This window comes from Oncorhynchus keta, chromosome 25 (genome assembly GCF_023373465.1).
Source record: "Oncorhynchus keta strain PuntledgeMale-10-30-2019 chromosome 25, Oket_V2, whole genome shotgun sequence".
NCBI classification, from domain to species: Eukaryota; Metazoa; Chordata; class Actinopteri; order Salmoniformes; family Salmonidae; genus Oncorhynchus; species Oncorhynchus keta.
In genome coordinates, this window is record NC_068445.1 from 16791358 (window position 1) to 16816912 (window position 25555).

At 43.3% G+C, this 25555-nt stretch overlaps 2 protein-coding genes across 6 annotated transcripts; one reads left to right on the plus strand and one right to left on the minus strand.

Annotated features, from left to right (window-relative positions):
- Positions 1-1295: 1295 nt before the first annotated feature.
- On the plus strand, positions 1296-3948 carry LOC118357854 (T-box-containing protein TBX6L). The gene is made up of 6 exons (XM_052479977.1): positions 1296-1887; positions 2018-2164; positions 2331-2401; positions 2493-2581; positions 2682-2901; positions 3015-3948. Exons 1-6 carry the CDS (start codon positions 1672-1674, stop codon positions 3448-3450), a joined length of 1179 nt encoding a protein of 392 aa, XP_052335937.1. The 5' UTR covers positions 1296-1671; the 3' UTR covers positions 3451-3948.
- Positions 3949-6729: 2781 nt separating this feature from the next.
- klhl22 (kelch-like family member 22) lies at positions 6730-13540 on the minus strand. 5 transcript variants are annotated; one of them, XM_035735953.2, is made up of 8 exons: positions 13033-13540; positions 11391-11686; positions 11121-11286; positions 10721-11032; positions 10016-10425; positions 8857-9049; positions 8317-8550; positions 6730-8198 (listed from the first exon to the last, which is right to left on the minus strand). In XM_035735953.2, the coding sequence occupies exons 2-8, from the start codon at positions 11609-11611 to the stop codon at positions 7869-7871; spliced, it is 1866 nt and encodes a 621-aa protein (XP_035591846.1). In that variant the 5' UTR covers positions 11612-11686; positions 13033-13540; the 3' UTR covers positions 6730-7868. The 5 variants fall into 5 exon arrangements, with proteins under 5 accessions (XP_035591846.1, XP_035591848.1, XP_035591844.1 ...); XM_035735955.2 differs by lacking the exon at positions 13033-13540 and adding an exon at positions 12474-12580; XM_035735951.1 differs by lacking the exon at positions 13033-13540 and adding an exon at positions 12311-12453.
- Positions 13541-25555: the final 12015 nt, after the last annotated feature.

Sequence of the window (25555 nt, forward strand, 5' to 3'; positions counted from 1 at the left end):
TCAAATGTTATATTTTGTGAGGGTTGATCTCACTTCCCTGAACTTGTATTAACTGTGTCAAATGAATTATAATGGCTATTTTATCCCATTGCATGATAACACTAAATGGACTTTCTGTGTGTGATTACGTCTGTGTGAATGATATTTACACAGATTTTGGTGCCGCTGCAGGCCCCGTTCTCCAGTGGGGAAGCCTGTCCATATTTGTTTAAAAGTCTCTTAGCAGTTAATAAAGATGCATTTCCTCCGTCCCCCTTCCTGTGGAGACGGTATCAAGGCCCTGTTAAGTCTCTTTGATTTCCACAACCCTCCAATCACAGTGGGACATTGACTCATCATTGTGCCACTTCAAAGCCTGGGAATGGCTCTCTCTCCTGGCCACTCCCACCCCTGGGATCTCCTTAAAAGTCAGGGACACCTTGTCCTCCAGTTGAACAGTTCTAGAGTGCCCGAAGTGATTGCTGTTAGAACACTATTGGACCTACCACCCCTCAATTTATGCTTCCGGCACCAGTGGAATATACTGAAAGCCCAAGACAGATGTGCAGCACCAAGGAGGGACTGTGAACTACTTTGGATATCACTGAACCAGTTTACTGATACCTTATATTTTTGGCGCACCTCTTCTTGTTGCACCAACTCGTCTAAAGAATGCAGTCCATCAGAGGTGAGTGTTGGTCCTGAAGCTCTTTTTTTGTCATCAAACCTCCCTTGGACATCACACATTCAAGTCATAAGCTCTCATTGCCTATATCAATAGTTCGGGTTGTATTCTTAGTCTACTCTGTGTATATGAAATGCTCCTCTTTATCCCGGCCTATTCAGTTCTCATCTTGATCAGCTAGTCATCCATCAGTTTTGGTTTATGGCTGTGTCTTAATGATGGTTTCCACATCTACATCTTAGACATGAAGTCCAACTTTATTGCTCCACCCTCCTCCTCTATTCCCGGTGGTCCCGACGCCTATCACCAAGGCAGCATCAGGATGACTCTGGAGGACCCAGAACTCTGGAAGTCTTTCCATGAAATTGGAACAGAGATGATCATCACTAAACCGGGCAGGTAAGATAACCACAGCTTCCAATTCTATCTGCCATGATTTTTTTACAATGTACTTGGTCGAAATTGCTTCAAGAAGTAGTATTTTTTTTGTGTGGACTGTCATGATAATGATTATCCTTGTATTTTACAGGAGAATGTTTCCACACTGTAAAATCAACCTTTCTGGGCTGATGCCTTGTTCCAAGTACATCTTGCTGGTTGACATGGTTCCTGTGGATGGTTTCAGGTACAAGGTAAGAACCTTTAGCATGTTTTCACTTTAATACATATCCATTGTCTTTCATGAGCAAAATCATTGAAATCATGGAGAATTTTACATTTAGAAATGACACAACCCCGGCTTGTAAAAAACAATCTTGACATTAGCGATAGCTTTTCTCTAATGGCCAGCATCTCCAGACGAGATCCAGCTCCACTCCAGCCTCTACTCATCACCCCTCTGACATTGGACATCACAGGGCATCACATTATCTCTTCCTGTTGTTCTATCCCCTGCTGTTTGCCCCCTTCTCTCTGTGGGTGGTGCAAGCCAAACTATCACTCTCTCTTTTAGTTAGCCTCCTTAAAGTTAGGCAGGGATCCTCTGAAAATCACCTCACCCTCCTTGTATGACAGATAAACAAAGTTTGTTTTTACTCAATTTCTTGGTCTCCTTCCAGTGGAATAAAGAGAAATGGGAAGTGGCTGGAAAAGCAGAGCCACAGCCCCCTTGCCGGACGTACCTGCATCCAGACTCTCCAGCCCCTGGGAGCCACTGGATGAAACAGACCGTGTCCTTCCTCAAGCTCAAGCTTACCAACAACACCCTAGACCAACATGGCCATGTAAGAAGGCATTGTCAAGCTCTGTAATAATAGATATAGACTTCTTCTATGAGCATTGGCAAATTATTTAACTTTGATATTAAGCGTTGTCATTGTTCCAGTGACTAAACTAACTGTGCATCTCTATCAGATCATTTTGCACTCCATGCATCGCTACCACCCGCGCTTCCACATTGTCCAGGCAGACGACATGTACAGTGTACGCTGGAGTGTATTCCAGACCTTTACCTTCCCCGAGACCTCCTTCACCTCCGTCACTGCTTACCAGAACACTAAGGTCAGTCTCACTGCAGTCACTGGCAGAGCATTTTTTTTATAAATTATGTAATCTTTTTAACTATTAACTGTTTGGATTTAGTTTCTCCCTGGTAAACCCTTTATTTCCCCAAGCAAGCATCTGGTAACAAGGCACTAGGTGTTTAAAGCAACTCTTTCTCCCCTAGATAACCAAGCTGAAAATCGACCACAACCCATTTGCGAAAGGCTTTAGAGACGAAGGAACTAATACGAAAAGGTAGAATAGTTACTATAACTATTGTTCTATTATATGCTTGTCTTGAATATAAGTTCACTAATGATCGGCCCTATTATCTTTCCCGCTGCAGGCGCGCTAACAGAAACCCAGCCTGCCCAGAGAATAAAGCAAAGAAAATGGATTGTCTAAGCAGAGAGTCAGATGAGGACAGTCCTCCTGGTATTGGATTTCACCACTTGGTGACCGAATTACTCATCCCTTCATGTAGAAATAGTTCTTCCCTGAGCTTAGTGGGTCTGATGTCATGTGTGTTTTTCAGACTTCCCCAGGTCATCATTTGAAGGATATGAAGGAGAGCAAGCAGAACTCCCCAAAACCAAAGAGGAGGAAGTGGTGAAAGAGGAACGCTACTCCCCCTGGGGGCCTGAGAGGGAGCATGGCCACCACGTCCGGACAGATTCACCCCCTGGACCTGACGCCAGAGAAATGTACAATGCAGAGCAGCTAGTACCAGCCCCAGCTTCATACCAGCCTTACAGGTAGGCACCACAGCATGCTATCTGTCATGTTCATTCTGCTGTATATCTCACTGCTACATTGTCATCAAAGCAGATAACACTGACAACCACCCTGCCTTCTCTTCTGTCCTCAGGTTCCATGAATACGGGAAGTCTCCATCTCCCTCCTCCAGCGTAGGCAGCAGCAACGGGGGTTCTGGACGCGCCAGCTTTGAGTCCAGAGTCTCTGATGTAGCCACAGTCCCAGAGCATGAGGCCTCCAAGCCCTCTACCCATGAGATCGGACCATCTTCCTGTGGCACCCAGCCCTCTGCAGGACATCACCAGGACTACACAGGGGTGCTCAACATGGCCCAGGCAGGCAAGCCAGGGGTCCTCAGCCACCACATTTACACCCCTTACAGCACCGAGCAGACCCTGGGCCAGTGGAGCGGCCCCAGCCCCGTCCAGTACCCTCCCCCTCACCACCTGCCCTCTGACTACAGTACCCCGGCTGTGCACCACGGATATCACCATGGCAATGTGGCTGAGTGGAGCCAGTACCCACTCTTCTCTTACTCGTGCTGGTGAAAGCATCTCCTCAGTTTCTCCCAAAAGAGAAGGACTGCAGTCTCACAAGTGACTCAGCGAGACCTCATAAATGCTACTATGCCGTCATACCTGTGTTTCTTCTGTCCCAAGTCCAACACCACACCTTGACTGCTGATCCAGAGCTCACGGCCATACTACAGCATGCTGGGGCTGAAAGAGAAGGACCTGGGTCAGGAGAAATGCCAACCAGCAGAGAGAATAACGGAGTGGAACAGAGACAATATACTTCAGAATGACTTACCAGAGTAGTGGTGTGGACTGGTTTGATATCACAACTGTCTTTAGGCCTAAGGCCTGAAAATGTATGCGTTCCTCCCAGTGAAATGTATGTTTATTTCTGAATTGTCTATTTATTTCGTGTTTGGATTTAGTTTCTCCCTGGTAAATATTTTTGTAAAAAATAAAAACATTTTGTGTGTAATAAATTGCTTTACTGATATGTTAATATCATCTGTATGGAATTAAAAAAAGGTTCTAACTGTTTTTCACTGTTTTCTTCAAAGCTAATGAAGCATTCATTTCTTGGGAGCCTGGTGCATTATAGTGCATGACAATACAGCAGTCAACGCAACTTTTAAAGGCATTTTCCTTAACGTTTGTGGAGATCACATTAATGGTAAACTCTGCGCAGGTCGGCTCAAGCATAAATGACCTTTTAAAAAAAAGTATATCATAGCGCTTTCTCCCTCTGAACGAGCCTTGAACTGAATTTGGGCCTTGATCAATCGCCCTTCTTGGGATATCGGGACTTTCCACTGGCTGTTTTCTATGAGTTCAGTTCTCTCGGATTTGATTATTGCTGTCAGATTTTGAGGTCAAAATAGATTACCTAATGCAGGTCCAGGTTGATAGGATATAGAATTAAAGATGGTAAACTGTTATCCACACTCCATAACCTTGTTCATCTGTGTCTTTGCACTTTTGAAAATCACATAGCAACACTTCCTACTTTGGTGTTTGTATTTTACCTTTGTTGACCTAACGAGGACCACACTCCGGTTTCCTTTGGCTCAGCATGCATTAAAGACCCTGCACTATTGTGCCTCTGGCCAGGGGAGTGACTTCACCTGCTGAGATTTACCCACTTGCGTAATAAAACATGCCACGGTCATCTTTCTCCCTCTGAACGAGCGTTAAGAGCATGAAAATTGGGGGCAGTTGGCTTCCTTTCACAGCAGCAAGCACAGAGCAGCCTGATGGCCCTTTTTCACGGATGTCAGCTGCTAATGACTGCCGTAAAGCCCGGGAGGGAGGGAGGGTGGGAGTCGTCCTCCAGGGGACAATGCTGCCAAGGGCTTTTACTCAGCTCAATTCATTAGTAGGCTCTTTGTGACATTAGTGAGGAAAATCTTTGGCTCCCTTTCTCCCGCCCTCCTCTCCTGATGAACTCACTCTACCCAGCTGATACATGATGCGCACGTTGTTTACCCTATCTGACAGTGTTGGTGTCGGGAGAAGAATAGAGGACTTTCTGTATAAAGGTCCCAATTTAACTTTAGAATTGATCTCAGTGAGTCATGTTACAGTAGTGTCATCCCAGTCATTACTGATTATTTGATGTGGCGGAAATGTAGTGGCAGAGAAGATCACTGTAATGAAATTAAAATATCCTGGACAGTCATAGATCGCTGGGGCCCCAGCTATCGAATGAGATCCAATCCAAGTGAGAGCACTTTGGAGTGAATTGCAACATTATTTGATCTATTCTCTGGTCTAGTAGAGATATGCCAGGAGCATATTCCATTCCCCATCCTTTATTCTAGGAGGAGATGCTGAGTCAGCAGACTGTTGGTACTTGAGGGTGGGAAATGGTTTGGGCTATGGCTGACAGGAGAATACAGGAAGAAGATTTTTTTTTAAAAGTTTAACTCCCCCAATATCCTGTTTGTGTTTTTTTGTCAGGACAGGGCAGTACCACAGACTTAAGTACAGGTATGTACCGCTACTGGAATTAAAAACAAATACTGATTTAAGAACACCTCTTCAATATACTACATTGATTTAACATGATGAAAATTAACTTGGAAGTTAAAACACACAATGTTTTAGGTTCAATTACCAGAGTTCAAAGTGACCCAGTGTTGCATAACTGTGACCCAAATCACCACAAATAATTACTCCCCCAGTGTTCTCATTTTACAAATAATATTAGAATAGCAAGCAACATCTGTGATGTTAAAGAACTGATAGGGCATTTGTCTTATTGGACTATAATCTAAATACTGTGCCCATTTCTACAGCCAAACAGATATCAATGAACGGTCATACAGAACACATGCTGTATAGTTGACTGAGATAATCAGAAGACAGGCTGATGTTAGTGCTGATAGATAGTTTACATCCATGCATGCTCCTCAACATGACCTAACTGGGTGGAGGAGTGTGATGTTCTGGGGGTTGGACTTAGGCCCGGCCCACTTCCTCCCGACAGATGTCAAATGGTCAGCAGGACCCTTTTCAAGTGCAGAGCTGCCTCCCCAGGTCTGTCCCAACCTTCCTTTTTCATCACCAGCAGTAGGACAGGACAGAGCACAAACACTTATCTTATGTAACAACCCCCAAGACACTCACGTCCAACATTCCACTCTGCATAAACTGTTCAAGATAGCACCACCCAGGAAATGTCAGCATTTTAATAGCTCTAATAATGGACAAGCAAAGAGCTCTAAATCGACCTTAACTCTAAAGTGTTTAAAGGCCTCAGCTCTCTCTGACAATGCCAAATACGTGACATATGTCTTCATTATTCCCCAGGTGGTCAGTGGTGTCAAAATGAATAGATTGCCGTTTATGGACACCATGAAAACGTAGCAGTTTGTGCGAGCTGAGCTGGATGTCCAAAACAAGAAGGCACATCAGCAGACCAAAACGACACACCAGGGACTGGCATGACAGTGTGAAATAAAGAGTGGGGGACTGACTGGGGGATGATGGGGGTTTGCAGATGAAACAGCCTTGGAGAAGAAAGCAGCAGTCAAGCTTCATAAAGTCAATGGGCTATAGGACCAAATGGAGAGGAACTAGCTGAGACTGGGAGGGATGAAGGATATAGGCAACAACAACCACCTTGAGAGGACAGACAACCACTCAGGCTTGGTCAATACCATGTAAATCTCAGTATATAGAGGAATTCCTTTGGACATAAAGGAAATTGCAAATAAATAAATGATTACTACATGAATTAGTAGTAATTATTCACTAAATCACTCTGAACAATTATTTGCTGCTCTGTAAAAAGTCACATATATAGGCAAACGGTTGTCTTGGGGTTTAGAATATGATCTTGTTTTTATTACGGAGATGCAGGGTAAAATATTCTGGATGATTTCATGTGTACCAACTGTAGTATAATCACATGTTTACTACATCTTTATTCAAATCCACTGTCAACAATTAGTGAGTTCTTTCCTCAACAACAATTTGATAAACTGTGATAGAAGAGGCACATTATTAAAGGCCCATTTCTAACCAAACAGGAAACCCTGTCTTAAGTGTAACAGAGAAAACAAGGCACAGTGTGGAAATAAGACAAATTAATCATTATTCATTTTAAGTTCATGATGAGTAAATGCCATTCTCATGATATCATAGTAATAACCAGTGGTTATAAGGGCCAATATTGGAACATAAACCATGAATCCGGCTCAACAGAACTAGACAAACGGTTTCCAAGCTGGCAAATTAATGGCCTGTTTCCTTCACAAGTGCAACATTAAACAAATGAAATATTATATATCTAATGATATTGTAAAAGCAAAGGTTATTATTTGGTCTAAAATGTCAAACTAAATATGAGATTATAGATTTTGTTAACCGTGATCATTTGAGTACTCCTCCTCATAAAATCATTGCATAGTCAATGAATATCCCTCTGTGCCTCATTTGAACTGGTTGTAATGTTAAGTTGAAGAGCTGTGAAACATTTGTATGATTTTGTGGAGGAAGTGTTCCAAAAAAAGGCCATTTCTTTCTTCTCCTCTTTGTATAAAGTAAAGGGGGAACAGCAGTGATAGACCAAAGTGGTAAAGTCACCTTAATCTGTCAATCTGGCAGACACACACGCAGAAACGTCTTCAGGTCAAAGTGAGGGCAAGCTGCAAAGACAGGAGATGGCCTACAGAAGTACAGATGTTGGAGCAACAACACAAGAGAAAGAGGCAAAAGGTTTTGGTTAACACTTTGGTTCAGAGGCACTCAGCGTGGTCAACATGCAGGGAGAGACTACCCTCCCATCACCACTGTATCAAACAAGCTAGGGAAATACCACAAGGATTCATTCAGCCTTGCATGCAAAATAAAAGATTCAGCAAATAACAGATTCCCCTCAGATTCAGTTCAATGCCACCTCTGAACACTGCTCTAGTCTCCTCCTCCACAGTCAGTACCACGTCAGTCAGTCAGTCCTCAGAGTTGTCCAAATCCACCTCCTCCCAGGATGCCTTGGTGCGCTGCTCCCAGTTCTTGGCTTGATCAATCACAGCACGGGAGAGGAGCACCACGCAGGCTGCCAGGCCGGAGATACGATCCTCAAATGCTGTCCCACTCTCCCAGAGGTCTGCCTCTGTGTTATACACATGCACGTATTTCATACGGTTGCTCTTGTCATGAGAGCGCCCACCAAGTATGTAGATGAGGCTGCCGAGTACTGCCACACCAGGCTCCCCATGACCAGCTGGTAGAGGAGTCATCACAGACCAAGAGTTATCTGCTGGGCTGTAGCATGCCACCTGGATAAGAGACCAGTAACTTAGTACATTACTTTACATCTCACACCTCAAGCCTTTGTTGCATTACAAATTGTTGCTCAGTCACTTTGAATACCATTGGTAAGTGGAGGTACGGTACCTGGAGAACATCTCGGCGGTACCCTCGCTCATCATTGCTGCCACCAATGACATAGACCCGTCCATTGACAGCAGCCATACCATGCCATGCCCGCTCCACCGGCCCCTCTGCACACTCTGCCCACTGGTTGTGCTGGGGGTCATAACAGTATGTCTCTCTCAGGTACGCCATTCCCCGCCGCCCACATGTGACGTACATCTTGCCATCCAAGACTGCTCCGGCGTGTGCATACACCTAGAGGGAAGACTAGACTAGTATTCAGGCATAGGATCGGCACAACATTAAAAAAAAGAAGAACAAAGGGCCACGGAATATCAAGAATAGCTCATTCAGGGAGGAAATCGATATTTATTTGATTATTCTCACAAATTGTGAATTGGTCCTATTTGTTGTTTAACCCCATGGAAGGTTCCTCATAAATCCCCTTCTCCCTCCATACTTTGATACACTGACAAATAGATATCAGTGAATATCTAGCACCCTCTTATGGACAATGTGAGTGCATACTTAGAGGTTTTGCTCTTCATGACGTGATCGTACCTCTCTCTTGAGGGCTGCCACATATTCCCAGGTGTTGGTGTGTGGGTCGTAGCGTTCTACACACTCCAGTTCATTGCTGTAGTCACGCCCCCCAATAGCGTAGATGTGTCCGTCCAGCACACACACACAGTGGTCTGCATGCTGCTGCTGCAGGGGCTTGATGGAGCACCAGATGTTGTGGCGAGGGTCATATCTAAGAGGAGGAGACTGAGTGCTTGAGATCAAATATCATGTCTTTTCATTAATTCATGTCAAATGTCAAAAGGAGGACATGCTAATTAATGGCAAAAAGGGGAATGCTAATTAATTGGCAATTAGTAATATTTTGAACGTGCATTTTTGTGATATTTGTCATGCAAAATTATTGCAAAGTTTCAACTGCAGTGATTTAAATCCAAAGAAAAACAAGTTCCAGAACAGTCAGCAGTAAACAGACCTTTTTGAGCAAATTAGAGTTAAAATTCAATTACATGGGAACTCAACACAGAACAACTTATCAGTCAGATGGCATTTTGAGCTGACACCTGTCTGTTGTTATGCATGTAGCCTACTCTTTTATAATAGGAATGCATTTTAATTTTATTTATTTAACTAGACAGGTCAGTTAAGAACAAATTCTTATTTACAATGATGGCCTTGGGTTAACTGCCTTGTTCAGGGGAAGAATGACAGACTTTTACCTTGTCAGCTTGGGGATTCAATCTAGCAACCTTCAGTTACTGGCCCAACACTCTAACCACTAGGCTACCTGCCGCCCCAATACTGCCCTACCAAGCATAAAGGCAGTAACTGCTAATTTGGTTGAAATTGAGTTAGTCATTTTTTCTACTTTAAATACATGCTTAATCATGTGGACAAGTATCCTGCCTCTATTGTATTGTGTTTTGGAGAAAATGGGGGTCATTTTAGCAGTAAAGTTACTGTGAAACTAAGGTAAATTAAAGCATTTTTCTCCACGCTATGAGCAGTTACTGCCTTTTTGCTAAGTAGTGTAGAATACAGTTTTACTTCTATACAGTGGCTTCTTTCATTGTTAGACACTGCATTCTGCTCTGTATGGTAGATAGTTAAGAGAATCACACAGTAGATCATGACAGCAGACCTAATGATCAGATCGATACTCTGTTAAAGTGGATCTGCCTATGCTATTGTGTCTCACCTCCAGCAGCGAGTCTCTGCACGAAAGCCACTGGTGTTCTTGTCTCCCCCAATCAGATAGACAAAGTTGTTCAGCACAGCGATACCTTGGTTGGACATGCGGGGGGCTTGAGCAGCCGTGAGTGTCCTCCACTCACCCCAGCTAGGGTGATAGACCTGGAACAATTCTTCGCTCTCAGTCAGTGAGCCAGAGGAGAACATACCTCCGAAGCCAAGGATGCAGTTGAAGTTGGAACGGGGCTGGGTGAGGGGGCCCTGCAGGATGGGCTGCCAAAGCTCCTGCTCGTGGTAACGCAGTGCAGCTGCCACAAAGTCCTTCAGTGGACACTGATTCAGCCGCCCAAACAGTCTCTGCAACACCTGTTTGTCCATGAGGCAGAAACGCACTGCCTCGAGCATCCTCAGATTGTCCTGGGGGAGGGGGAGAATGAGTAATGGTGCAGAACAGTCTGTTCCACACATCCCTACACAAAGGCCTATCTGAGTTTGTTCATCTCTGATATCATGGTGCCATTCACCAGCCATGTATCTATACAAGCCTGGTGGTCAAACGTGAAACAGCTTTCAAAGTTATTGGATTTTCATGTAGTACAAAATGGCCAGCGGAGGGCATGCATTCTTTTACTGCTTCTGATATACGGCAGTACTATGGGCAAACAGCCTCAAATGTCTCAAAGCGAGTGGCTGACTAACCGGCTGGCCTTACCTGGAGGGACACCTGGTCTGTCTCCACCTGCTCTGGGCTGTAGTGGTAGTGCAAAGCTGCCTCGTACACCTCGTTCTCTGAGCTGACCTCCAGCTCGTCACTGCTCAGCACACTGAGGACCTTCTCTGGGGGAAGCTGGCGGTACACCTCTGTGCGAGAGAACGTCTGAATGTTCCTCAGGATGTAGGAGTGCACCTTGGCCCCCAGCTGCTGCAGCCCATACACATCAGCCAGCTTGTCAACTTCCAAGATGTTGCTGTCATCCAGCCAGGAAAAGAGGAAGTCACAGCAAAAGCCAATAACCTCCTCAATCTACAAAATATTAAATCCAAAGATCACCGGGGGATACAGCCCAAGACATATGACTTTGATCCAAAGGACACACAAAAAAAGAACATACCTGTACAAGAGTGGCAGCAACCAGGACCTCCTGCACGTTGTCCAGGTCTAGCTCAAGCTCCGATGTGTAGATGAAGTCCAGAAGTTTGGTCATGGCAGTGTAGGTCACCCCATGCACTGGAATCTCTGTCAGCTGCGTCTCTCTGAGACCTCCAGCAAACATCCCTCTGGAGAAAACACAGGCAGGGTTAGGGGAGAAATAGCCTCTCCCCAAAGCGAGAACTGCCTAAAGTCTTGCAGATGGAAAGTAGTGTCAGGCAGACAGGCCTACCTGAAGTAGTCACATGCAGCAGCCAGGAGGATACGATGGGCTTGGATGGGCTTGCCCTCCACCATGAGTACTACGTCAAACAGGATGCCACCCTGCCTCAAGCCAAACAGCCCATCCAACAGGCTGCGGGAATGGGCACAACTTCGATATGTCTGGCGGCCACATTGGCCAGATGAGCTGGTGGGGCTCCCCATTTGGTTCAGCTCCCCATCACCGGCCATTGCTGATTATTCCTTGTCTCACATTAGGCACACTAGTACTAGCTAATACTCACTCTTCCAATGATGTTTCACATGCTGATGTGGTTGGGTGAGATGAAACATGAAAGGGAAAAATAAACACGATCATGTAGCTACAGTTGCATAACTAGCTAGCTAACACCCCATGCACACATCATCATGCTAGATACTTCTTCCATTTATAATCATATCTGAAGATCTAGCAAGACGAATGTAAATCACGAACTACACTGGTAATAGTAGTGTGACAGACCACCAGGTTAATAGCTAGTTATCTCGCTAGTGAACAGAATTGACTTCTTATATGACTAGCTATATTGAATTCCTATGATATTCCTCTCCGATACCCATCACTAGCATAGACAGACATCACGTGACAAATGGTACAGCTACCCAAAGATGGTCTAGTTATATACTGTATACTACCTAGCTAGTTCATGAGTCATTATTACACAAGCACGTTGTGTAGCAGAACTCTCAAAAAACAGACGTTTCGACCGTAGCAGCAAGCTAAGTTAGCTAGCTAACATTAACACAGCTCTGCGATATCATTCTTCTGCAATTACAAGTCGGTTGAAAAATAGTTAAGTTGTTTTCACTTTCGATTAGTTGAAACTAAAGCAATATTACCATTTGAACAAAGTGGTTAAATAACTAGGGGAAACATAAAATAAAAAATACCTAGCTAGCCAGCCGTGTTTACTGTTTCTTTCAGTTATTCATGCGCCCATTTCGTGTGAGGTCATTTCCGTCTACAATATTATTTCTTCGCGCACTAATGTCAGTGGATGATAAAGCATGACTATCTTAAATGTTTGTTTTACAGAAATAATGCATAGCGTACCTATTGTGCTGGAATTCACAGTGATTCGTGCTAATGTTGTGAAAGAAACTGAGGGGAGACTGTCACCTGTGCACTATACAGGGTATTATGTAATGTGAGTAGGCTTGTCTGAAATGTAAATTAAGCGACACAATATGTGATTGTCTCACTGAGATATAAAAGAACGGATAGCCTACAGGAAATACACTTCTTGTATGTGGCAGATGCGGAATAAATGTGATTGTATGCCGATTAGTTGATTTACCAGAAGAGGACGCTCTTTCCTCAAACAAATGTCCTCTCTATCAACCCTGTGTTTATGTCAATGGGTGTGTTCGAGCATTAAGCTTAGACAAAAATTGTCAGTGAAGTCAGTCAGGGGAGCTGCATCTGTGACTGCCGAAAGTGGGACACTAGTGATTTTCCAACAGCAAACCTCAAATCAGCACGGCAGTGTCAACCTTGTTGATAAAAGTGCTTCTTTATAAATGTCGACAAACTTTTCTATCACCCCATACCACACACTCACAAACTTAAAACAATGTGTGTACAATTTATTGGTTAGAGATGATTTGTATACCTTGTAGCTTCAGAATCCGGGCAAAGTTTGTTCCTGTTTCAGTCACGTTTTTGGCCAAGTTCACATGCTTCAAACAAAAACCAACTGCTCATTTTGAATGGATCTTTTTGGTCCACATCCGGAAAAGAGCCATTCAGTTGGCTGCCTGATTTCCATACAGCTACTACTGCTTTTTGAACTCCGGACAATTATCTGTGGATAAATTAGAAAAACTTTCTGTGAAGATGTTAATTCCTCACTGCAGGAACAATAGGTAGTGAGGAGAGCGACTCATTTTCATGTTTTTTCATCCATTTCTATGCACTACTGAACGAAGACCCGTTTAGGAGCCAAATGAACTACTCTTCTAGGTGAACGTATCCAAAAGATCCAGCTCGTCGAAAAGACTTGGAATGCCCGTGCCTAAAAAACACTCTAATGATTGGTTGACAAATAGTGCATCCCATAATGCAGCTGATGGCTGCATTGTAGCGACTTGAAGGTGACTTCATCAGAATCTGTATGACCTTTGATCACATGATTTTTATAAAGTTCATACAGTCGACGAGTAGTCGGAGGTCGGACCCATTTTCTTTGTCCATAATGCAACACACTCTGAAAGGTGGCGACTGACGATGGTCAACGTCTTGACAAAAGTGATCCGCTCGAACGCACCCAACGGCTCTATTTTAGACAGGGAATTTTTGAGATTCTACCCATTTACTGGAGAATTTCCACAGAAATGTTCACAGAATGACATGCTTTTTATGATCACATGATGGAAGTCTGTTGGAGTGAACTCATGTTTTTGTTACAAATGTAATTTAAAGAAAGAGAAAAACTGACATTTAGCTAGATCATTTCCAAAGAAAGAACCTGTTGCTTACAGCAAATATGGTGGTACAGTTATTGTGGACTGTAATCAACCTGGCAACTGTATGGTAAATTATATTCACATCCATGATTACTGTGTTATGAATACCAATGTTCCCAGCTGCCTCCATTGGATTCAAGACAGAAGTTGCCATTTCTATTTCACATCCAGAGTCCAGACTATATCCCTTGAGATCTCATCAAGTTCCCACAGAGCTAAAGGTTCAATCTATATATATGTCACATCCTCAATGTCTCATGAAAGATATGCTCTGTAATCTCCATTTTACTGATCAATGGAACTGGAGAGAGATTTATTTATGTTTTATTCAAATGGTCAGTCAGTGGTCATGGTCAGTCAATGCAATGTTTATAATGATAATGATTAACAATATTGCCTATACACAATCTGAATTCATAAGTGCAATATCAATACTGCATGTATTAGTCATAGTGTATGTTGGATCACAAATGTAAATAAATACTTTCAATTTCAGAAAGATTTTATCAAACTGTTTAGACATTGTTGTTCTAGCTTGATAATGAGAGCTCAGCTCTGCACAAGCTCATACAGATGTTTCCAAAGGCTGCTTGTCCTGTAGTATCAAGGTATTATTGCTTTGGTTTTACAATCTCATTCATCTTCTGGGGAAGATTTCATTTGCATACCGTTTACATTGTTTCCTGACATGTGAGACAGACATTTTCCAACTGATTTCGCATGATCCATCATTTAGTTCTAGCCCTCAAACAGCCCTCATCTGCTATATTTCTTTCTTTAGCACATGTCCCTATGCTTACTTTATTTGTAGTTTAAGCATGTATCAATGTAATCACAGCTCTTATCAGTTGTATTACCATTCACTTTCCCATGGCCTTGATTATGCCATTGCTTTCCCAGACATAATGCTATTTATACTCTGTCCTATGTCCTATTCTTGTGTGCTATGCGAGAGAATTAGTACACTGGTAAAATTAAACCATTGTTTAATCAGGAACAGAATCACCAATGACAGAAGGGTACATGATTTTGTCAACATGAGGCAATTGTAATCTGTTTGTCTGTGTGTCAATTGTCAGGTTATCTTGCAGTGAAATTAGAACAAATGATGTTTCACAAAGAGACATTCATAATGTATTTTCCAAAGATAACCATTGCTCCATTCATCCTGATTGTGAAATGTTGGCTCATTATGTTCAGCCTCTGACTACGCTCTGTGGTTTACAAAGATGGATGGCAATCCAAAGGTTTGCTGTATCAGGAAGTACAAACATTGTATGCTACATGTAAACAGTTATGCTTATTAAATGCTCACTGGTTTGAAATAATGACACCTTAATTTTATTTTTGTACAGCATGGTACACAACACCATACACATTGGTGGTCTTCAATTGTTGGTGGTCTTCAATCTTATCAGCACACTGGTTGGTTCTCTGTCTCATTTGATCCATTTCCTTCCCACCTCTCATCCTCTCACTGTAACAGCTTGACACAGTCTTCTGTGTCACCATCTATAGTTGTAGGAAGAGAGGCCAGAGGTAACAGAGGGCATTGCAAAGTATCCTGTCAACCAATATTCCAGCCAATAGACCCACAGGCAATGTGGTAGATGTTATTCATAGATTCGAGATGGCTTGAGTTGGCCCACAGAAATCCATTTCACATTAATAAATTATGTTATGCTGATTGCATTGAAACTGAAAGGTGAAGCTGATGCAGCTCCACTGGATGGATCTGCCTGCCTCACAGGTGGTTGATTGAACAGTGCTTGAATAATTACTTTAGAATTATATAGGTTGACATTGGTCCTGGCATGGCTGTGTCAAACACTTCAGCAAAATAAAGTCATTCTGAAAGTCAGACGACTAGACAGAGGAGAGGACTCTAATGTTATCATGGCGTTTGGCTTCTCTCTCGTCTTATTGTTTTATTTGACTTGTGAGAATGTGGACAGGTTGTTGTTGTCGGCCCTGTCTCAAGGTCACATGTCTGGCAGAGTCATTAATGAGAGTACAGTCCAACCAAGCTGGTAAAAATATAATCCGTTGTTAGGAAGGGCAGTTCAGCTTGTGTACAGATGCAGTTGTTGTTGGAAAATAACTGTACAAGTGAAAGCTATAGGAACAGTGAGCCAGAAATCAATTACATTCAACTTCAAGGCTATTTATTTGGCAGATGCTTTCCAACAAAATAAGCCACTGTTTGAGCTATTGGCTAACTGCCAATTGCTTTGCAAAATGTTCATCCTTTTCTGCTGGAACTACTCCAGAGCTTATCTCTTGCAACCATGTGGATAATGAACACCTACTGTATAGAATGCCCTTCAGCCAATCAGATTGGATTATTTAACAAAGTTATGGTATAAGAATATAATGGCGCTATAGAGACTGTAAATCTGTGAAGTGTCTGTCACTGTTCACTAAGTGTAAATTCTGTAAATAAAGGGATGGTTTCCAGGACACAGATTAAGCCTTATCCAGGACAAAAAAAGCATTTTTAATGGAGAATCACCATTGATCCCGCTTTTTAGTCCAGTATTAGGATTAATCTGTGTCTGAGAAAACACCCCAGAAAGTTAATCTATTCATAATAGGCAACTACGGCATGCAAAGAAAATGATCAATTTCACATAATGATTGTCTGTCAAAATAGTATTGTATTGCTATCATCAGGTCCTCAAGACTTTACGAGTTCTGGAGAAAATAGTAGAGGAGTCTGCAGCATCACCTGCCAGTTAAACATACAATAGAAAGTAATGAGGCGTATTACTAAGGCTTGTTGAAAGGCGGGTGAACCAACCGTGCTTTCCTCTACAACACGGTGCTACTATATTTCAGTATGACTGTGAAGTCTGAGGAACTGGCAGATCTGTGGACAATACAACTGATTAGCACAGGACAGGTGGGTACCAGCACTGCCATTCACAGACAGTCTTCAAGCCATAGAAGATGGTTTCCATGCAAACTAGTCACCCATGTACAGGAGAGTTGGCATAAGGACCCACTATTACTGTACATTAGAACCCATGTTCAGTTATCAATCAGTCACTGAACCCCCGCCAACCATCTCTACTTTTAAATGTTGTAACGTCTTGTGTATCTGAAGATCAGTGGAGGCTGTTGGGGGGAGGACGGCTCATAATAATGGCTGAAATAGAGTCAATGGAATGGCATCAAACACATGGAAACCATGTGTTTCATCTATTTGATACCATTCCACTTATTCTGCTCCAGCCATTACGAGCCTGTTCTCCCCAATTAAGGTGCCACCAACCTCCTGTGCTGAGGATCCATATTTGAAAGTCATTGACCTGGTCCACTGATGATTTTAGCAAATAGGCCTAGTCTAGTGCTCATTTGTTTCACGAAGTGGAATGATTGGAATGAATAAACAGAGCCCAATATGCTTTACAATGGACCAATTTTCTTCACTGTGGTGGTGTAAATCAGAGGAATGGTTGGGTAGAGACTGAAGTATGGCTGCTCAGTGATTATGAATGTGCAATCAATTCTCCTCCACAACGACATCCTATAATACAACAGCTCAGAGGACCGGTGTTTGATGAAGCCTACTCTGTCTCAGCTGGCTTTCTCCGAGTAATACATAATTCTCCCCCTCCAAGTTATAAACTGTGGGCTTTTCCTCCTCTTTTACTGGGTCATATCAGTCTTGATTTGGACAGATGCATTTGCTACATTTTTCATTGTCATAAATCATTGTGTAAAAACAACTTCTGTTTATCACGGGTATTCTTCTGGAAATAGCTATGGTATCTGTTTAAAAAAACGTTTACAGTTTTTTGTTCCGTGTTTAAACTATTGGAATTACTTATCTCTTTAAACTAAATTCACAAAGAGTCAGTTTAAGTAAATATTTGAAACAATGTCTGACCTGAGTGTTTTTGACACAAGCCATCATGCAGAACTATGGCAGCTCACAGGCTCCAGATGATAGAAATAACAGTACTGCTGTCTTAGTCTCTCTGCTGTGTGTGCTCCTTTGGTTAGCTTAGAGGTCAGTAGCAGAGGTTAGTGTCAGCTTTGGAAAGGCTAGGACATTTCCATGACTCACGGCAGAGTCAAAGCCAGGAGAGAGGCAACTGTAAAGATCAGAGCCATCGAATGTAAGAATGCACAAACACTTCTTCCAACAACAACAAGCTTGATGGCTCATGGTGAATATATTCACGTCTGAGGAAGTTTGTGGGATTGTCTACTCAGTCCCCTTTTGTAGTATTTCGTAGAAGATAAGCAGATTGCCAAGTGAGGAAGAAGACAAGGTTTTGACACTACTTTAACAAACCTAACACAATTTTAAATCTAATCGTTGGCTGTAACACTATAGGTCTGGGGAGTGTCAGATATATTTTAGCTCTTTTCACAGCTGGAATTATGAGTGCAATAGCCGGTGGTGGTTGAAAGGGCTAGGTTTTGATGAATAAACAGGTAGGTGTGATGAGGGCTTGGCCACTCACTGGCCAATCAATACACCTCATGCCTTAATACTGCATGTAAGTTATGTAGGTTATTGATTGTCTTTGCTTTATCATATACTCCGATTCGGCCATGGGCATGGAATATTCTTGTCCTGATCCATTGTGGATTGATACTACAGTTGATTAAATAGCATAGGCTACAGTAAAGCGTAATAACAACAGTTGAGCAAAAAAATCCAGTGTTTGCTCAATAATGTTTGGAGTGTTGGCAGTCAACATTGTTGTAATTGCCTTCAACGAGCCAAGCCTTGCCTTCATAAAATGCATCACGCTTCTCCTTAATAAAAAAAAAACTAGGCTCCCAAAAATGGTATTGTATGTGTGAGGCACGTCCTTAATAAGCTAAATATAGCCTAGGTCTACCTTTGGTACTGCATTATTGGACCAAATAATTTAAAGGGGCAAAAAAACAGAGGGATGGGGCTGGAGAATCATCCATGATATCGACATTATAATTTTAACCATGTTTTGAGGCTAGTGTTTGTTTACATTTACTTTGTTGACAAATATTGGCATAAAACAAGCTTATATTCTTCAAGAATCAATGGATACATACTAGACGTTGACCGATTAATCGGAATGGCCAATTAATTAGAGCCAATTTCAAGTTTTAATGACAATCGGAAATCGGTATTTTTGGACACCGATTTGGCCATTTAAAAATAAAAAATTGTTGACACCTTTATTTAATCTTTATTTAACTAGGCAAGTCAGTTAATTAAGAACACATTCTTATTTTCAATGACGGCCTAGGAACGATGGGTTAACTGCCTTGTTCAGGGGCAGAACGACAGATTTTGACCTTGTCAGCTCGGGGATTCAATCTTGCAACCTTACAGTCAACTAGTCCAACGCTCTAACCACCTGCCTCTCATTGCACTCCACGAGGAGCCTGCCTGTTACGCGAATGCAGTAAGCCAAGGTAAGTTGCTAGCTAGCATTAAACTTATCTTATAAAAAACAATCAATCAATCATAATCACTAGTTAACTACACATGGTTGATGATATTACTAGTTTATCTAGCGTGTCCTGCGTTGCATATAATCGATGCAGTGCGCATTTGCGAAAAAGGACTGTCGTTGCTCCAACGTGTACCTACCCATAAACACCAATGCCTTTCTTAAAATCAACACACAGAAGTATGTATTTTTAAACCTGCATATTTAGCTAAAATAAATCCAGGTTAGCAGACAATATTAACCAGGTGAAATTGTGTCACTTCTCTTGCCTTCATTGCACGCAGAGTCAGGGTATATGCAACAGTTTGGGCCACCTAATTTGCCAGAATTGTACGTAATTATGACATAACATTGAAGGTTGTGCAATGTAACAGGAATATTTAGATTTATGGATGCCACCCGTTAGATAGAATACGGAACGGATCCGTATTTCACTGAAAGAATAAACGTCTTGTTTTCGAGATGATAGTTACCGGATTCGACCATATGAATGACCTAAGAATCGTATTTCTGTGTGTTATTATGTTATAATTAAGTCTATGATTTGATAGAGCAGTCTGACTGAGCGATGGTAGGCACCAGCAGGCTCGTAAGCATTAATTCAAACAGCACTTTCATACGTTTTGCCAGCAGCTCTTTGCTGTGCTTCAATAATTGTGCTGTTTATGACTTCAAGCCCATCAACTCCCGAGATTAGGCTGGTGTAAACGATGTGACATAGCTAGCTAGTTAGTGGGGTGCGCACTAATAGCGTTTCAAACGTCACTCGCTCTCAGAGACTTGGAGTAGTTATTCCCCTTGCTCTGCATGGGTAATGCTGCTTCGAGGGTGACTGTTGTTGATATGTTCCTGGTTCAAGCCCAGGTAGGGGCGAGGAGAGGGACGGAAGCTATACTGTTACACTGGCAATACTAAAGTGCCTATAAGAACATCCAATAGTCAAAGGTATATGAAATACAAATGGTATAGAGAGAAATAGTCTATAATTCCTATAATAACTACAACCTAAAACTTCTTACCTGGGTATATTGAAGACTCATGTTAAAAGGAACCACCAGCTTTCATACGTTCTCATGTTCTGAGCAAAGAACTTAAACGTTAGCTTTCTTACATGGCACATATTGCACTTTTACTTTCTTCTCCAACACTATGTTTTTGCATTATTTAAACGAAATTGAACATGTTTCATTATTTACTTGAGGCTAAATTGATTTTATTGATGTATTGTATTAAGTTAAAATATGTGTTCATTCAGTATTGTTGTATTTTTTTTTAAATCGACCGATTAATCGGTATCAACCTTCTTGGCCCTCCAATAATCGGTATCGGTATCGGCGTTGAAAAACCATAATCGGTCGACCTCTCGTACATACACTATATAATGGTACATGGACACCCCTTCAAATGAGTGGATTTGGCTATTTCAGCCACACCCGTTGCTGACAGGTATATAAAATCCAGCAGACAGCCATGCAATCGCCATAGTCAAACATTGGCAGTAGAATGGCCTTACTGAAGAGCTCACTGACTTTCAACGTGGCCTCATCATAGGATGCCACCTTCCCAACAAGTCAGTTCGTCAAATTTCTGCCCTGCTAGATCTGCCATGGTCAACTGTAAGTGCTGTTATTGTGAAGTGGAAATGTCTACAACAAAGGCTCAGCCATGAAGTGGTAGGCAGAACGGGACCACTGAGTGCTTAAGTGCATAGAGTGTAAAAATTGTTTGTCTTAGTTCTAAACTGCCTCTAGAAGCAATGTCAGCACAAGAATCTTCAGGAGCTTTATGAAATGGGTTTCCATGACCGAACAGCCGCACACAAGCCTAAGCTCACCATGCGCAATGCCAAGCGTCGTCTGGAGTGATGTAAAGCTTGCCTCCATTGGAGCAGTGGAAACGCATTCTCTGGAGTGATGAATCATGCGTCACCATCCATCAGACAAATCTCGGTTTGGCGTTTGCCAGGAAATCGCTACCTGCCCCAATGCAGAGTGCTAACTAACATTTTATGGAGGATTATTGGTCTGGGGCTGTTTTTCATGGTACGGGCTAGGCCCCTTAGTTCCAATAAAGGCAAATCTTAACGTTACAGCATACAATGACATTGTAGATGATTCTGTGCCTCCAACTTTGTGGCAACAGTTTGGGGAATGACTTTCCTGTTTCAGCATGTCAATGCCCCTGTGCACAAAGCGAGGTTCATACAGAAATGGCTTGTCGAGATCAGTGTGGAATAACTTGACTGGCCTGCACACCGCCTGGTATGGCAAGTGCTCTGAATCTGGCCGTAAGGAGCTACAGAGGGTGGTGCATACGGCCCAGGAGCGCCAAGTATAGGACCAAAAGGCTCCTTAACAGCTTCTACCCCCAAGCCATAAGACTGCTGAACAATTTATTTGTATTTTTTATTTATTTTTATTTCACCTTTATTTAACCAGGTAGGCTAGTTGAGAACAAGTTCTCATTTGCGACTGCGACCTGGCCAAGATAAAGCATAGCAGTGTGAACAGACAACACAGAGTTACACATGGAGTAAACAATTAACAAGTCAATAACACAGTAGAAAAAAGGGAGAGTCTATATATATTGTGTGCAAAAGGCATGAGGAGGTAGGCGAAAAATTACAATTTTGCAGATTAACACTGGAGTGATAAATGATCAGATGGTCATGTACAGGTAGAGATATTGGTGTGCAAAAGAGCAGAAAAGTAAATAAATAAAACAGTGTGGGGATGAGGTAGGTGAAAATGGGTGGGCTATTTACAGATAGCTGATGTTTGAAGTTGGTGAGGGAGATAAAAGTCTCCAACTTCAGCGATTTTTGCAATTCGTTCTAGTCACAGGCAGCAGAGTACTGGAACGAAAGGCGGCCAAATGAGGTGTTGGCTTTAGGGATGATCAGTGAGATACACCTGCTGGAGCGCGAGCTACGGATGGGTGTTGCCATCGTGACCAGTGAACTGAGATAAGGCGGAGCTTTTACCTAGCATGGACTTGTAGATGACCTGGAGCCAGTGGGTCTGGCGACGAATATGTAGCGAGGGCCAGCCGACTAGAGCATACAAGTCGCAGTGGTGGGTGGTATAAAGTGCTTTAGTGACAAAACGGATGGCACTGTGATAAACTGCATCCAGTTTGCTGAGTAGAGTGTTGGAAGCAATTTTGTAGATGACATCGCCGAAGTCGAGGATCTGTAGGATAGTCAGTTTTACTAGGGTAAGCTTGGCGGCGTGAGTGAAGGAGGCTTTGTTGCGGAATAGAAAGCCGACTCTTGATTTGATTTTCGATTGGAGATGTTTGATATGAGTCTGGAAGGAGAGTTTGCAGTCTAGCCAGACACCTAGGTACTTATAGATGTCCACATATTCAAGGTCGGAACCATCCAGGGTGGTGATGCTAGTCGGGCATGCGGGTGCAGGCAGCGATCGGTTGAAAAGCATGCATTTGGTTTTACTAGCGTTTAAGAGCAGTTGGAGGCCATGGAAGAAGTGTTGTATGGCATTGAAGCTCGTTTGGAGGTTAGATAGCACAGTGTCCAATAACGGGCCGAAAGTATATAGAATGGTGTCGTCTGCGTAGAGGTGGATCAGGGAATCGCCCGCAGCAAGAGCAATATCATTGATATATACAGAGAAAAGAGTCGGCCCGAGAATTGAACCCTGTGGCACCCCCATAGAGACTGCCAGAGGACCGGACAGCATGCCTTCCGATTTGACACACTGAACTCTGTCTGCAAAGTAATTGGTGAACCAGGCAAGGCAGTCATCCGAAAAACCGAGGCTACTGAGTCTGCCGATAAGAATATGGTGATTGACAGATTCGAAAGCCTTGGCAAGGTCGATGAAGACGGCTGCACAGTACTGTCTTTTATCGATGGCGGTTATGATATCGTTTAGTACCTTGAGTGTGGCTGAGGTGCACCCGTGACCGGCTCGGAAACCAGATTGCACAGCGGAGAAGGTACGGTGGGATTCGAGATGGTCAGTGACCTGTTTGTTGACTTGGCTTTCGAAGACCTTAGATAGGCAGGGCAGGATGGATATAGGTCTGTAACAGTTTGGGTCCAGGGTGTCTCCCCCTTTGAAGAGGGGGATGACTGCGGCAGCTTTCCAATCCTTGGGGATCTCAGACGATATGAAAGAGAGGTTGAACAGGCTGGTAATAGGGGTTGCGACAATGGCGGCGGATAGTTTCAGAAATAGAGGGTCCAGATTGTCAAGCCCAGCTGATTTATACGGGTCCAGGTTTTGCAGCTCTTTCAGAACATCTGCTATCTGGATTTGGGTAAAGGAGAACCTGGAGAGGCTTGGGCGAGGAGCTGCGGGGGGCGGAGCTGTTGGCCGAGGTTGGAGTAGCCAGGCGGAAGGCATGGCCAGCCATTGAGAAATGCTTGTTGAAGTTTTCGATAATCATGGATTTATCGGTGGTGACCGTGTTACCTAGCCTCAGTGCAGTGGGCAGCTGGGAGGAGGTGCTCTTGTTCTCCATGGACTTCACAGTGCCCCAGAACGTTTTGGAGTTGGAGCTACAGGATGCACATTTCTGCCTGAAGAAGCTGGCCTTAGCTTTCCTGACTGACTGCGTGTATTGGTTCCTGACTTCCCTGAACAGTTGCATATCGCGGGGACTATTCGATGCTATTGCAGTCCGCCACAGGATGTTTTTGTGCTGGTCGAGGGCAGTCAGGTCTGGAGTGAACCAAGGGCTGTATCTGTTCTTAGTTCTGCATTCTTTGAACGGAGCATGCTTATCTAAAATGGTGAGGAAGTTACTTTTAAAGAATGACCAGGCATCCTCAACTGACGGGATGAGGTCAATGTCCTTCCAGGATACCCGGGCCAGGTCGATTAGAAAGGCCTGCTCACAGAAGTGTTTTAGGGAGCGTTTGACAGTGATGAGGGGTGGTCGTTTGACTGCGGCTCCGTAGCGGATACAGGCAATGAGGCAGTGATCGATGAGATCCTGGTTGAAGACAGGATGACGTCTATGAGGGTGCCCTTGCTTACAGAGTTAGGGTTGTACCTGGTGGGTTCCTTGATGATTTGTGTGAGATTGAGGGCATCTATCTTAGATTGTAGGACTGCCGGGGTGTTAAGCATATCCCAGTTTAGGTCACCTAACAGAACAAACTCTGAAGCTAGATGGGGGGCGATCAATTCAAAAATGGTGTCCAGGGCACAGCTGGGAGCTGAGGGGGGTCGGTAGCAGGCGGCAACAGTGAGAGACTTATTTCTGGAGAGAGTAATTTTCAAAATTAGTAGTTCGAACTGTTTGGGTATGGACCTGGAAAGTATGGTTGTATCTCTGGACATGCTGGTTGTAATGGGTGAGGTCACCGCGTGTGTGGGAGGTGGGACAAAGGAGGTATCAGGGGTATGAAGAGTGGAACTAGGGGCTCCATTGTGAACTAAAACAATGATAACTAACCTGAGCAACAGTATACAAGGCATATTGACATTTGAGAGAGACATACAGCGAGGCATACAGTAATCACAGGTGTTGAATTGGGAAAGCTAGCTAAAACAGTAGGTGAGACAACAACAGCTAATCAGCTAGCACAACAACAGCAGGTAAAATGGCATTGACTAGGCAACGGGGCCGACAGATAAAACAAACAAGCAGAATGGAGTACCGTGATTAATGGACAGTCCAGCGTGCATCAGCTATGTAGCCAAGTGATCAGTGTCCAGGGGGGCAGCGGTGGATGGGGCAGGGAAGCTGGACTGGCGAGTGTTATCCAGGTTAAAAAACTAACAATGACTAAATAGCTTGTAGCTAGTTAGCTGGTTAGCTTCTGGAGATTCTTGAGTGTGTTCTAAAAATTAAAAATAATAGCGATTCCGTATCACATTGGGTGAGGCAGGTTTCCGGAAGGTATAAACAAATTAAAAATCGGAAAGAGATAGAAAGTAAATATGGGTCCAGTGAGTGTTTGGGACGCGGCGATGCAGACGGTTAATCCACCAGTACTATTAACATTGACCCCCCCCCCACCATACCCCTGTCTGCGCATTATGCCCTGAATATATTCTACCATGCCCAGAAACCTGCTCCTCTTATCCTCTGCCCCCAACGCTCTAGGCGACCAGTTTTGATAGCCTTTAGCCGCACCCTCATACTACTCCTTCTCTGTTCCGCGGGTGATGTGGAGGTAAACCCAGGCCCTGCATGCCCCCAGGTACCCTCATTTGTTGACTTCTGTGATCGAAAAAGT

Excerpts from the sequence above, each read along its gene's own strand:
- LOC118357854 (XM_052479977.1), top strand. The coding sequence starts at position 1,672 with ATGACAGATAAACAAAGTTTGTTTTTACTCAATTTCTTGGTCTCCTTC. Across the intron at positions 2,402-2,492 it reads GAAGGAACTAATACGAAAAG|GCGCGCTAACAGAAACCCAG; the intron begins GTAGAATAGTTA and ends TTCCCGCTGCAG. Across the intron at positions 2,582-2,681 it reads AGATGAGGACAGTCCTCCTG|ACTTCCCCAGGTCATCATTT; the intron begins GTATTGGATTTC and ends TGTGTTTTTCAG.
- klhl22 (XM_035735953.2), bottom strand. The coding sequence starts at position 11,611 with ATGGCCGGTGATGGGGAGCTGAACCAAATGGGGAGCCCCACCAGCTCA. Across the intron at positions 10,426-10,720 it reads CAGACCAGGTGTCCCTCCAG|GACAATCTGAGGATGCTCGA; the intron begins GTAAGGCCAGCC and ends CCCCTCCCCCAG. Across the intron at positions 8,199-8,316 it reads ACCGCCGAGATGTTCTCCAG|GTGGCATGCTACAGCCCAGC; the intron begins GTACCGTACCTC and ends TCTCTTATCCAG.